General features: G+C 40.8%; 1 protein-coding gene across 1 annotated transcript in view; it reads right to left on the bottom strand.

The window, feature by feature from the left end:
- Positions 1 to 369: 369 nt before the first annotated feature.
- Positions 370 to 12,650, bottom strand: part of LOC119463778 (uncharacterized) — a 38,085-nt gene continuing 25,804 nt past the window's right edge. The window contains exons 4-7 of the mRNA XM_037724603.2: positions 9,090 to 9,139; positions 5,915 to 6,023; positions 3,211 to 3,276; positions 370 to 518 (exon numbers count right to left, since the gene is read on the bottom strand). Coding sequence (XP_037580531.1) covers positions 476 to 518; positions 3,211 to 3,276; positions 5,915 to 6,023; positions 9,090 to 9,139 — 268 coding nt within the window. The 3' untranslated portion in view covers positions 370 to 475. The remainder of the gene's footprint in view (positions 519 to 3,210; positions 3,277 to 5,914; positions 6,024 to 9,089; positions 9,140 to 12,650) is intronic.

Genomic DNA, 12,650 nt, shown 5'->3' with positions numbered 1-12,650 from the left:
CCTGGCATTAAAATCAGTTGCTACTATGCGCATGTTTTATAAGTAGAACACATTAAGAACACATGTAGCGAAAAATCTTTAACCGAACACCTCACTTGACGGCGGCTGATTATGCTTCATGAGAGAGGGGACAGGGTGCAGGATGTGGGGTCCGAATGCACTGCGCTCGCAGGATGTCGATTATGTTTAGCAATGCATAGAAACTGGCAAGAAACGTGATAGAAGAGGCCTAAAAAGTTGCAAGTAAGAATATGGTCGTAAACAACTTCCTAGTAATGTATATGGCTCAGCCACTTGCAAGAATTATGTTCCCAAGAGAAGTACTCGTATTATTGACCGATGAAAGCCGAAAACAAATATGCATTCAACGTTTTATTTTCCAAGATGACCAGTTTATTTCAATATCATCTGTCGAACACGTTTTACTGAAGTCAATGGAAATTTGTATCGGTACGTGGCTGTCAGCTCACTTTTGTCAACATGCCAAAATATCTAGATTTTCCTGTTTGGGACACCTCCTGCAATATTAAGCACAAAAAAACACTATTGCATTATTCTACGCGACTTCCCTAATGAGAGCGTAACGCCGACATAACGCCTCACAAAGATACCCATGCAGATATAACCCTCAAACATTGAGAGCAAATTTATCGAGAAATGCATGTTTGAGTACTCGTACATAGTGAAACATGCATTGCACATTATATTTGGCATTAATACTCTGATGATAGTGTATTTATGGGTACGTTTTTCCGGCATTTTGTCGGTACATTATTCTGAACAGAAATATTACTGGTCAGGTGTTTCTTTGAAGACTCTCCAACCCTGCATAATTAGGGCAATTGTGTTGAAAGCATAAAAACGGTTCACGATTAGGGCATTTTATTGCGCTTGATACAAGAATATGAGCAAACTGAATTGTGAAACGCTTCAAACGGCAACATTTACGCAGCTTGGGCTGGTCTCTTACAGCTTAGCAATTTTGAGAACACTTTTTTCGAGGTAAAAACTGTATGCGTAATTGAAAATACGCTGCCCCAGTAAAACAGGTGAATAAGAACGGAGGGAACTACTGGAAAGCACCCTACTTATGGCGCTCAACATTTTCGGTGCGGCAAGTAAAACCTGAATTTTTCTTTCCAAGTAAACTCACAGAATAAATAACGCAGCACTTCACACGTCCGTAATACATTTGTGCATCTGGGCGTTCTTCTCTTATATATCAGTGCACAAATAGTTCTTCATTTCGTCTCAACATCCTTCCATTGAAGTAAAACTTAGCAGGTTAGATCCTAACTCTGAGCATAGGACAATCAGCGGTTCAGCACGATATCAAGGGTTGTATTCCCTTTCAAGCTACCAGAGTGCAAGAGTTGTACTTTGCCCTCAGCCCGCCTTGAACAATTTGGTGGCGAAGAAGCAACATATAACATCCTTAATACGATGCGTGATGTTTGAGCGGTAAAACATGAACATTCTATACACACAAGACTACTGGAAACTGTTATTGAACGTACTCGCGTAAGGCTTGCACCTCGATTTTGACATGTTGCTCATTGTCGGGGTCGACGCATGTATTTCTTAAACAGCACTTGCACGGCACTTGTCAGGTATTAAACAGCACTTGCGATACATCGTACTTGAGTAATGATGATTTCAATTTTGCGATTTCGTCGAAACATGCAATTTTATCACGGCAGCTGGGTTTAAATGAACAAGAAAGAAATGCTCACGTGCACCTAAGAAATTATATAAAACGAAATTTTGCTTGAGACAGCATCATTAGTAAAAGTTCTGGACATATGTTTTTCGATATCCGCCATTGTTGATCGGAGTGTAATTGACGCATGAGCAAAAACGAACATTGTGAGGGTTGGTTAACAGTGAGGACACAAACGTGGAGCCAAGGATATAGTACCCTCCACGGTAACTATCTGCCTTTGGCGTGGCGCTGCAGAGCTCGAGGTCGCAGGTTCAATAGTACCAAGACGCTCGCAGAAGGGCGAAATACAAAAACGCTTGCGCACATAGATAAGCACAGACGTTAAAATTCGGAGGTGGTCAAGCTTAATCCGGAGTCCCTCTGTACGGCATGCCTGATAATGAGGTTGTGGTTCTGGCATAAAAACACGCAATGTAATTTTATTTTATAGGTATAGTGCACATGCAAAATACGCGTGGTGGGCGCATAATATTGTTCATATGCCTCACTTTCAGGATATCGGTATGTTTGCACACCTTAACAGGGAACATTTCTTATTGTATTTAGCACAATGACGAGTCGCTTCTTTTAAATTTTGCTATGGAGTAATCCGGCCGTCATCATGATTTTGGGGGGTGCATGTGATATGTACTTACAAAATTGGCCTTTTGCTCACATTTATCATTTATCGGACACTTTTTATGAGAATAGACGAAATTAGATGCTTGAATAATTGTTTTATATCAAGACAGTAAAAGGAAATAAAGCCATTTCCGAAATGGCTTACTATCATTCCCTGACTCAGTTTTTTTGTGAATATGCCCCACAGCGTTCTAGTTTGTGATTACGACTAAGCAGTAATGGTATATGAAACTATAAATAGTAAAACAGATGAACTGCTTGTTTTTATTCAGTTGCTGGCAGATGAAGCATTCCCAAATTGAGTAAGATCATTCCCGCTAACAGTCAAGTGATAACATTGCCGTTTGTGCTGTCCTTACACAGCCCAAATTGCGAAGATAATTGTGAGAGCTATAGTGTTCTTTAACGCTTCATGCAATATGTATTACAAAAACTGAATTGCCACTAGGAGTGGTCGCTCTCCAATAAAACATTCCAATTTTTGTGCCCAGCCTGAATTGTTCACATAATTTGCGTGATTTTGCTTCTTTTATTTACGTGGTCCATAGTCTATTTTACTTTTGGCCCTCATGTAGTGATCTTACCTCTCCATGACCTCTTTCCACTTTTACTGAACCAAGGTTATCATGCTCCAAGGGAAGAAAACAATGAAGAAATATGTTTTTCGGCTAAGTGCGATTTTTTGGCATTCGTTTTAGTTTCACTCGATCAGTCTCAATAAGCCTTGCAACAGAACTTATTATAGCACATGATGAAGTATGCCAACTAAAAGGAGGAAATTTTGTTTTCATTGCCGCCACCAATTTGTAACGTCATAAGCAGAAAACTTGGCAAATTTCGAACTAAACAATAGAACTTGTACTTACAAGAATGTCTGATTCATTACTGTCCAGTCCAGGCGAGAAAAATTAAAGAAGTGCGTCGAACCAAATCTGTCGGTTAAGAACAATCCAAATGGTAGTGTTAAAGTTCCGGCCAGAAAAGCGTGATTTGTATGAACTACCCCTAAAGTTATATTATATAGTATTGTTACTTCAGCCTGGTAAGCCAGGAAAAAGAAAAAAATGTCGCAGTTTCACCCGAAAGGCGAAGCATCGATTGCGATAGCAAATTAGTAGAGAACTATACCAACTAAGGATACTAGCTTTATCGGCAGTATAAACTTGCAAATATCCGCTTCCCAACTAAATTAACAAGCACGCTGTCACGTGCACAAAGGTTAACATGAACACATCTCGCTCGATGACCGCGGAAACTCGCTGTCAAAACGCTAGAGTGAGTAGGCGTGGCCGCAGCAGCCAGCCAATTGGCGCCTAAAGTTATAGTATATAGTATGGTTACCTCAGCTAACACGTTATGTATCCTTTCACATGTACGAAAATAATATTAACTAAATTCGATTGAGTCGCGTTGAAGGCGTCAGCCATTAACTATGAGCCACAATTATCGCTGATGGTACTGAGGTCATATCAAAGCTATTTGGTTCTGCTGTGTTCGCATTTGGACAGCACTCCTATAATTCCTAACTTAATGCAACAACATAGATGATTTGTTTTGCAGCGGAAGTTAAGCGATTTCTGGCTGTAGTGTTAAGCTATTGTTGCGGTTTGGCCACAATTTTCAAGACACACGGTGTGTTCTCAATCAACGTTGGACGCTGGTGTTATAGTGATTGCGTTTGCTACAAAGAGAAACATGACGGATGCGTCCAACAATTTGAATACGTTGTGAGTGAACTTGCCAGGCTAATAGGAAAGCCTTAGTCTTACGCCTACATCTGAGCAAAAGGAGCGCGCAGAGAAAACAGCACTACGATTAAATTACCATAGACAACATGAGCCAAATATATAAATCTGGCAACGCTGAAAGCATGACCATGCGAGAAGCCTCGTTTAGCAGTCTCAGTTGAAACCATTGTACTGTGCCGACGAGTAAGGTTTTCACTTTGACTGTTGTTCATTTTAGCTATGGAAACGTGACGCAAAATGGCGAACATCTTTGAATTGCCGCAATTTAAAATCAACCAGACGTATTGATGACAATCAAAAGAGAGTATACTGGTTTGTTTCCTATAATCAACCTTGTGCTTAATTATTAGCGATTTCAGACGTAGTACTGAGCCTTCTGAGACGCCGATATCGGCAACTGTACTTTTCTATGACGCTCGACTTCCTGCCTCTGCTGTCACGTCTCAGCAAAAGTGTCAATTTGAGGAGTTACTTTCGGTATTTCGTTTTTCTGACTATCTCTTTTAGCACGTGTGCTTTCCTAGTCCATTGTAGTGGCATGTTCCTGTTGAAAGTTATTTTTCCAACTGCCGGTACTTTTGAGAAGTGTGCAGCATGAGTCTTCGTAGTCACTTGCTTTCTTGTTTGGCTATACTTTCGGCATGAACTTTGCTGTCGTACGTTTTCTTTGAATTTATTTTTTCTACCTGCTCTTCTCATGGCTCCCAAAATGTTCCTGGCAGTACGTGATAAATAAATAGACAAATTAAAGAAATTTCGTAGAATTGGTCCGGCTGATATTTTTCATTGTTATGTAAAATCACTTGCACACTAAAATAATTATGTAGTTTGAATAACCCATTTTCTCCCGCGATCGTTCAGAAATTTGATTTCGCATTAAAAACCAGAGGTACAACATTATTGTCAGGCTAGACGTATACAATGCCTTTTCTTCCTGACGTTGCGTGGCTTGCGATTGCACAAATTAGGAACAGAAATCTGCTTTGTAGTGTCCATATAATTGCTAACAAAATAAAATGTTACTCGTTCGGCTGCAGCTTTTCATTAGATGATATATCGCCACAGAAGTAGAGTCCTGCGAAAGTGCCCTAGCACATGAGCAATAGACAGTTTTAGCAGAGCGTTCACGGTCCGCTCCGCTCAGACCGTCGTGTCCTAACGATTCGCGCAGAGCCGCTCAGCGGAGCACTAGCAGGAACGCTAATGCCCGCGCGCACAACGCTCATGTCGGCAGCGGAACGAAGAACTCTGCCCACGCTCCGATACGAAGCCATTTGAGCGGAGCGTTAGGGTGCGTCTACTGGTTGCTTTGTCGTTTTGCAGCCACGCTTAGCAAGCGTGGCCGGCGTCTCTGGAAGACGCGCTTGTCAAACAAGCCAAATCAATGGAGTTCATGCAGCCAGTGGTGTGCGTGAAATGTTAGTGGAGTGGAGCGTAAGCAACCCTCTGCTAAAACTGTCTAATAAACTAATTACCTTGGTATATTTCTAACCACAATATCCACCAAGGAAAGTTGACTAATGCAAGATGTGTGGTCAGCTATGTACTTACAAAATACTTGACTAAGAATTAAAGCTACCATTACGGATATGGGGCCAGATTCACAAAGCTTTTTTTCGTAAGTGCTCTTTGCCATTGGCCGGCTGCCTTAGATAATAATGTTTTGCATGCGGATTAGCTGAAATTCTTTCTTACGAACAATTCTAGCGTAAGATGTTTTTGTGAATTTGGGCCATGTTGTTTACACATGCCTAAGTAATGTATGAGCACCCAATTTTGATGTGCAAGTTCCGAAATGTAATAAGCGTAATATGAAACTCACATAAATGATGATGCTTTTATTGTCGACCAAGGGTTTTGAAATCCTTGATGGTGTATTATGATCGCAGCGCTTGTATTACTTGTACAAAATGTTCCATCGGTCTCCATGGCTGCGTAAAGAACGTTAAATTCTAGTGAGAAGAGCATGCTATGCTTTCGTTGCCTTTGTATTATGTATGCTACTATATAAATTCTGAATATCAATTTTTAGCTATCATTAGGAGATGTTGGCTATCTAGCAAATATGTTTCTCTGAGATTCTCTAAAATCAGTACTCTTGTAACCGTTTCATTATATTTCTAAGCTTTTATCACAAAACCATGAACCAGTAATTTATAAAACAATAAAGCGAAAACGGATGAGTCTTGATTTTATTTGGCGTACTGTTCCTCTGCTTAATCCGAGAGAAGCATAAATTTGTTGTAACAAGTAACAGATTCAGAAAAAGAAATGGGATGCACTAGTCTAGGACGTCTACTCCTACACTGATAGGAAGTGCTAATTTAAGTGGAGAGAAGATTTCGTGGTCTGCATTACTAAATAAAGAAGGCACTTTATCAATAAAATTCTAATTTTGGAGGTTCCGTTTATGAAACCTTGTGGTTATGTTGAATTCGGAAAAGCAAGAATGCCATATATATTGCCGTATTAGCCGCTTACAGCCTTTTTATTATTCGTGTATTCGCTTCCGAAACAGCAATTCATAAGCCCTACAAGCAGACGAACGTCCCTTTACCGTAAATGGGGATGTTGTCCTACCATAAACATACAATTTACCTTTTTACTTACAAAGAGCAGAAGATCGCCCGGTTGGCCATTTTTATTTTGTAGTTACTGCATTCTCGCAGCACTGTTGTTCTTGGTATATACAGTAGTACAAATATTTGTTTTTCTTGTGTGTGTTTGTGTGTTTTTAAACATGCAATATCAGCACTCTAAAAATATGAAATTCGCACTTGAACTATCTATTGTTCCGGTTTTATGTAACATAGTGTCTCGCCAAGGCCTACGTACCACAGTCATATTCAACCTTTCTAATACATCAGACACATCACTTTTCATGTTGTCATGTTTAGGTAGAGATAGTTTTCTTTTAACATGGCGCACACTCACAACTCGGCATTGCGGAATGCGCCGAAGCGAAAGCTAGCATTCTACATCGCATAATTCAAATTACATGAAGCGTCGGTTCAACAATGACTCCTCTATTTATCGCAAAGCAATGCTAGGAATTGAAAACTTTAGCGCTCAGTGAACCGCTCGGCTGTTGTCGAGGAAAACCTCAGTTTACAGGAACATAAATAATGGTCCCTCCTTCTCAGAGATGTTCCCTCTGACGCTCGTTCAAACGTTCGTAGATAAGCGCACAAAAAGCAAATGTTGTAAATGAAAATGTACGAAAGCAGGCTTCTGTTTTGTCAGGTTCTTTCGCCTAACCTATTGCAGCAAACTAGAAAGATGTCTAGCACCTCCAAATTTTTGAAATAATTTTGTTTTACTCGTCCGGAAATCCGACACATAATAATATAGGCGTTCTGGTGCGATTGCAGGACTGTCAGTGATGCTAATTGGGTGAGACGCCTTAGACGGTATTCTTTTCCAGGACTTCTGAACTACACAGCAGATGAAATTGAGAAGTGGACGGCGACTTTGGGATATTACATTTGGTGTCTGCGTGCTTTGGCACCAACTCACATAACTAGTAGGCCAGCTACCGCTTGTGCGCACAACAGCCACCTTCCAGTTACTGGCTTACTCTAGCAACAAAAGGTCGCAATCAAATGTTTCGTTACATCCTTTGGTGTACTTGCGAGAATTTGACTAAAATATACATATATGCACGCGCAACAAATTTATATTTAATAATTTTTCCACTAATGATTAGTCCTGTCAGATTACGGCAAACATTTGAAAATATGTCTGTCAGGCAAATCATATTGTTATGCACTGTAACTTATTCGTCTGTAAGCATCTGAAGTGGCATTAGTGATAGAAGTTGTGCTTTGCGTAAGGATAGCGTGCTATTCCCTGTTTATTTTTTAGATTAAAGGCAAGCATCACTGATATTCATTTTTTAGATCATTTTGGGGTTTTACGTGCCAAAGCACGATCTAGCTTTTACGAGTCACACCGTACTGGGGGACTCCGGACTATTCTTGACCACCAGGTGTTATTTAATGTGCCCCCAGTGCCCCCATCGCCCCCGTCGAATATATTCATTTTTCAACTCTCTCAGACTGCAGCTATCACTCACCAAAGTCAGTTAGCCATACCTTTATCAGTGAGCCAACGTGATCGTGAGACTTCAGTATTGCGTTGAGCTCTCGTCAGCGTACTATCAGGCTGGTATTTTTGTTCTGTTTACCATGTAAAGATGAGAAAACGCTTACATCTCATATTTTAATTGTGAAGTTGCTGGTGCGGGTCATACAAAAGGGTTGATTTGAATGTTAGCTGCATGAAGAAATATTTTGATGCGGATAATGTGCATTTTTGTCGCCTCTGTTCTGCACATCGTGCTGTCCTCATTACTGCACATTTTTCATTGGAGCGTCTGTGCTCCACTAGCAGCCGCTTAAGTCTCCTACTACGTAGATAGTGCAAAAATTCGTTGTTTTATCTTTACTGAGATTTACTTGATCTGCAACAGTAGTTCAGCGTATACTGCAATCCCGCTTGTTTCTGTGAGCAAGAGTACAAAAAGTCTCCCATGACGAAATGAACATCTATGCTATTTTCTGGACACATACCATTTTATGTGATGCAATAATATTTCAACTGTTGTAAAAGGGATCGTTTTTTCCAGTGATTCTTCAGGATATGTTATGCCCAAGTGGCGATATATTTTCTGTATTCATGGCTTGTTAACGTCAATTTAAGACAAAGTCACGTCCTCAGAAGAACATGTTAGAGGAAGCAGGTACAAGCTTTGCAGATGTTGCGCCGCCTGCATACCTTTCATATTGTTTATACACACATGCTTTGGAAAGTATGGCACATTGCTTTACAAAAATGACATTTTTCTTGTGAGAAACAGAATGCTGCCAAATCCTAAGTATCGTGTTCACCAAGCGTAAAGATATTGTCGATTCAACCACTAAATCACTCTATTGTTGCTGGTCATAAGGAGTGACACACTTCGCCTGAACGAATGTTTCCTATTTGCAATTCCATACCTGACTGACTCAGAGCTCCGGAGCTAGTCCCATAGAACTTGTTATCGCTCCTGAAAGAAAAAAATCGGAGTTATGGCTTTAGCGCTTCATTTTTTTACCAAATTCTTTAAACCTAGGCCGAATCAAATGATAATTTTAACGCAATAATTGCAACGTTCATTATCGAAAGCTGCAAGAGCCAGTTTGCAGAGTGAATTTAGGACGTGCTTTTTCTTTAGTCTGATATAGTAACGTTTACACGAAACATATCAACCGTCCCTCTATTGACTTCTATATTTCCTGCTTAAATTAGTTTTTTGCATATGTTCCACTATTGCATATTCCGAATAGCCATTTGATTGAAAAAATAAGCCTACAATTATTTCTATAACTGTTGAAAATTCAAACGTGCACTATTTTATGCATGGGCGGAGAGCTTTAGTAGACAGAAATAAATTACTGGAGGTCAGACAGAAGTTGATAATGCACCTAGTAAGACCTCAGCAGTGCATCTTCTTTTGTACATTTGGGTAGACCAAAGACACGCTTGTGAACATCTAAAGTGGCACGTTTTTGAAACGCTCCGTTAAAAGTTTACTCCAGCGAATACATAAAATGTTGTGTTCCAGAAATAATGTACCTCTTTGATAAAAGTCTGGGTGCTGTGAGTATACTTACTAATTTTCTATAACACATCATAAATAATAATTTACTGTGCGTCTCTAGGTTCGCACGCAGTGTTTTCTTTGTTTCCTTCTTTTCTGCAAGGCTAATATATATGGGAATGGGTTTATCACAGCGAACCTGTTATACGCTAGGATTGAGGAAGCGTGACCGGCAACGGAAGTAGATAGATAGACCGGAAGTAGATTAACAATTTCGGCTCCATATGCGTGGCGCTTTCCTGCCAGTTGGGCCTTAGCACATGTGCAAAACGTATGATGGATGGCTCATTGTTATACCCCCCGCCACCGCCAATGCCACCTTCACAAGTGTCGCGATACTCGGCGGCGGCACGTCCCACCGAACGTTGTGCTCCTTTATCTCGTAACGTATCGTGCTGGCACTGTTATCAGCAGTTGTCCCTTGGATTTGGTATGGGATGGACGCTTGTTCAATCACATGTTCCAGGATTGTGACATTAGGATCCTGACAATGCCGTGCAGTGTGCCGCGGCTATGAACGCTGTGGCTCATACACTAGTCTATGACGATGGGGCGGACTTGGCGCAGCAAACGCACTACTTGGTTATCGCACCTGGCGAAAAGAAGACGCCGGTGTCTTTGCTCTGTGACGAATATGCCGAATACACTCAATATACTCAATAATGATGATATATGAATTGGCTATAGCAATATTCACTATAGCAGTCCCACCATAGTCGCAGCTTCGCTGCTTCCATCTTCACAGTAGTGGAAATGCTCTGAATTTTTTTGTTCGACACCGTAAGAAACATTTTTTAGTCCATTTCAGTTCATAATATGAGGCAACTCCTGTAGCTCCGCGTTGAATACGTTTATGTGCTGTTTTGCAATTTGAGAAATGTCACACCTCTATCTTGTCTCTTGTTTTACGAAACATATAGTTCTGTTTATTTCAAAAGAGCCTAATTGTAGGCTACTCTCACGTAGTGCCTAAAATTGTGCATTCAATCAATATTGTATAGCTTGACACCACATGTAGAAGATTTACCAGAAGCACCGAAAATTTGACAACCAAAAAACCCACAGCATTATGTTTCTATGAGCAAGCCTAAGCGGCAAACTAATGTTACTTCTACCGCCACTGCGCTACAGCTGCCTCGAAATGTTTGCAGGCGTCACTTCAGATCCAGGAGGTCAGTTGCTGCTCTTGCTGCATTCATCGCAAAAATACAATGAGAAGGATGAAATCGTCCTCTTCACACGGCAGCAGAGTAAAAGTCACTGCATCCTGCTAATTATTTATTGCCTGTATAACAGGTCAGTATTAGAATTTGGGCGTGTTTCGGACTACGAAGGTCTTACAAGGTTCATATTTTCCTTCCCCGAAGACGCAAAGCGTTCCGCCTTTACATGGGGCTGCCCAAGTTACCAGCAAATGAGGTACTCATCCTGGAAGCGTGAGTGCATCCGTTAGGTGGGAGAGAGATTCTGACAAATAACAATCCAAGATAATATGAAAGTGCATTCATCTTATATTAGATGATGCAGCATGGGGTACATATTGTCGCCAGCGTACATTTTTTATGCAATTTTGATGCCATTTCCATACACCGCCATTGGTCTTTTCGCTAGCGCTACTAAAGCTCTGCTGTGTAGCTAGCACTTTTTATGTTGCCGACGCCTTCAAAAGTATTTTTGATAGATTCTAATCAAACAATGCTAACATTTTCTCCTCGCTAATTATCAATGACTTGCTGGCTGATCGCTTCATCCTTCTTCAGACCAATGTTGGAGTGTCAAACGCCTCAAAGAATAATACAAAAGAAGGTGCAGAAATGTTTTCTTCATGTCTAGCTGAGTCCTTGTTGATTAGACAACTTCATTTTACTCTAGCTATGTAGCAGACCTCTCCACTGTAGCTTTTAGTCTGGGCAAATTGAACCTATATCTTTCGAAGTAGCTATAATAACTGACTTTCTCTGCGTCTCTTAATTTCTCGCAGCGCCATTAAGCGATTATTATAAGTGATGACTTCTCATTTTTCATACTTCGTTTACTTTCTCTGTCGGAACAAACACAAAGATTTGGTTTTGAAGAAGTGTGCCCACTCAATTGCAAATCATTAACTTTGAAGCCTTGTAGCTTCTGTCCTTCCCCCGACCAATCCAGTCAATGCAGCTATAGATTTTGGACATTACCAATTCTGAACGAGTTTTATAAAAGCGCCCTAGGCCTTGTATGCTGACTACCAGCTCTTATTCTTGTCCTGCGTGAACAAATTCTGATAGGAACGCAAACTACAAGCGATGATAAAAGGCTAGGGTGCCAGATTCCGGCAATAGATTCGTGTTTAGAAAGGTCTGAATTAGCAGTGTCGCCTTTAACTACACAATGCAGTGAACAGGAAAGAATCTACAATTCCTTGCATGTGATATTCCTCAACGAAAAAGGTTCCTCAAGTTTCCTATAGGCAAATTTGTCGTCAACATGAATGTTTTGGTACAGCTTTCATTTAGAGCACCCAAAAAAGGATAGAGCCACCGCAACGTTATAAATGCTATAAAGACTCAACTCTTGGATCATACCTCCGGCTTTGTTAACATAGACAATATCTGAAATTTTATTTTGAGCATGTTGAGATTGACTCAACTGTTTTATCTGAAAATAGCCCAACTCTTCATTAACACGCATTTCCGCAGTAAGGCAGTTTTATTGCGATAGCCATTATATGGACACTCCAAGCAGATTTCTGCTGTCGTCGTCGTCGTAGCTGTCGCCGTGAGGTTCCGTATAAAGTACAAGGGCGATAAAACCGTTAACGCGCGCTTTATGCTTTATGTGAGAGTGAAAGCACGCGTGGGACGCGGGCTTTCACGGAGAGCAAACGCCACGTCTTACGTTGCGTGAAAGCCCGTGGGGGGATGGGAGGGAGGGGGGC

The sequence above is a fragment of the Dermacentor silvarum genome, chromosome 9 (genome assembly GCF_013339745.2).
Source record: "Dermacentor silvarum isolate Dsil-2018 chromosome 9, BIME_Dsil_1.4, whole genome shotgun sequence".
Classification (NCBI taxonomy): Eukaryota; Metazoa; Arthropoda; class Arachnida; order Ixodida; family Ixodidae; genus Dermacentor; species Dermacentor silvarum.
This window is presented reverse-complemented; position numbering and strand designations above follow the sequence as displayed.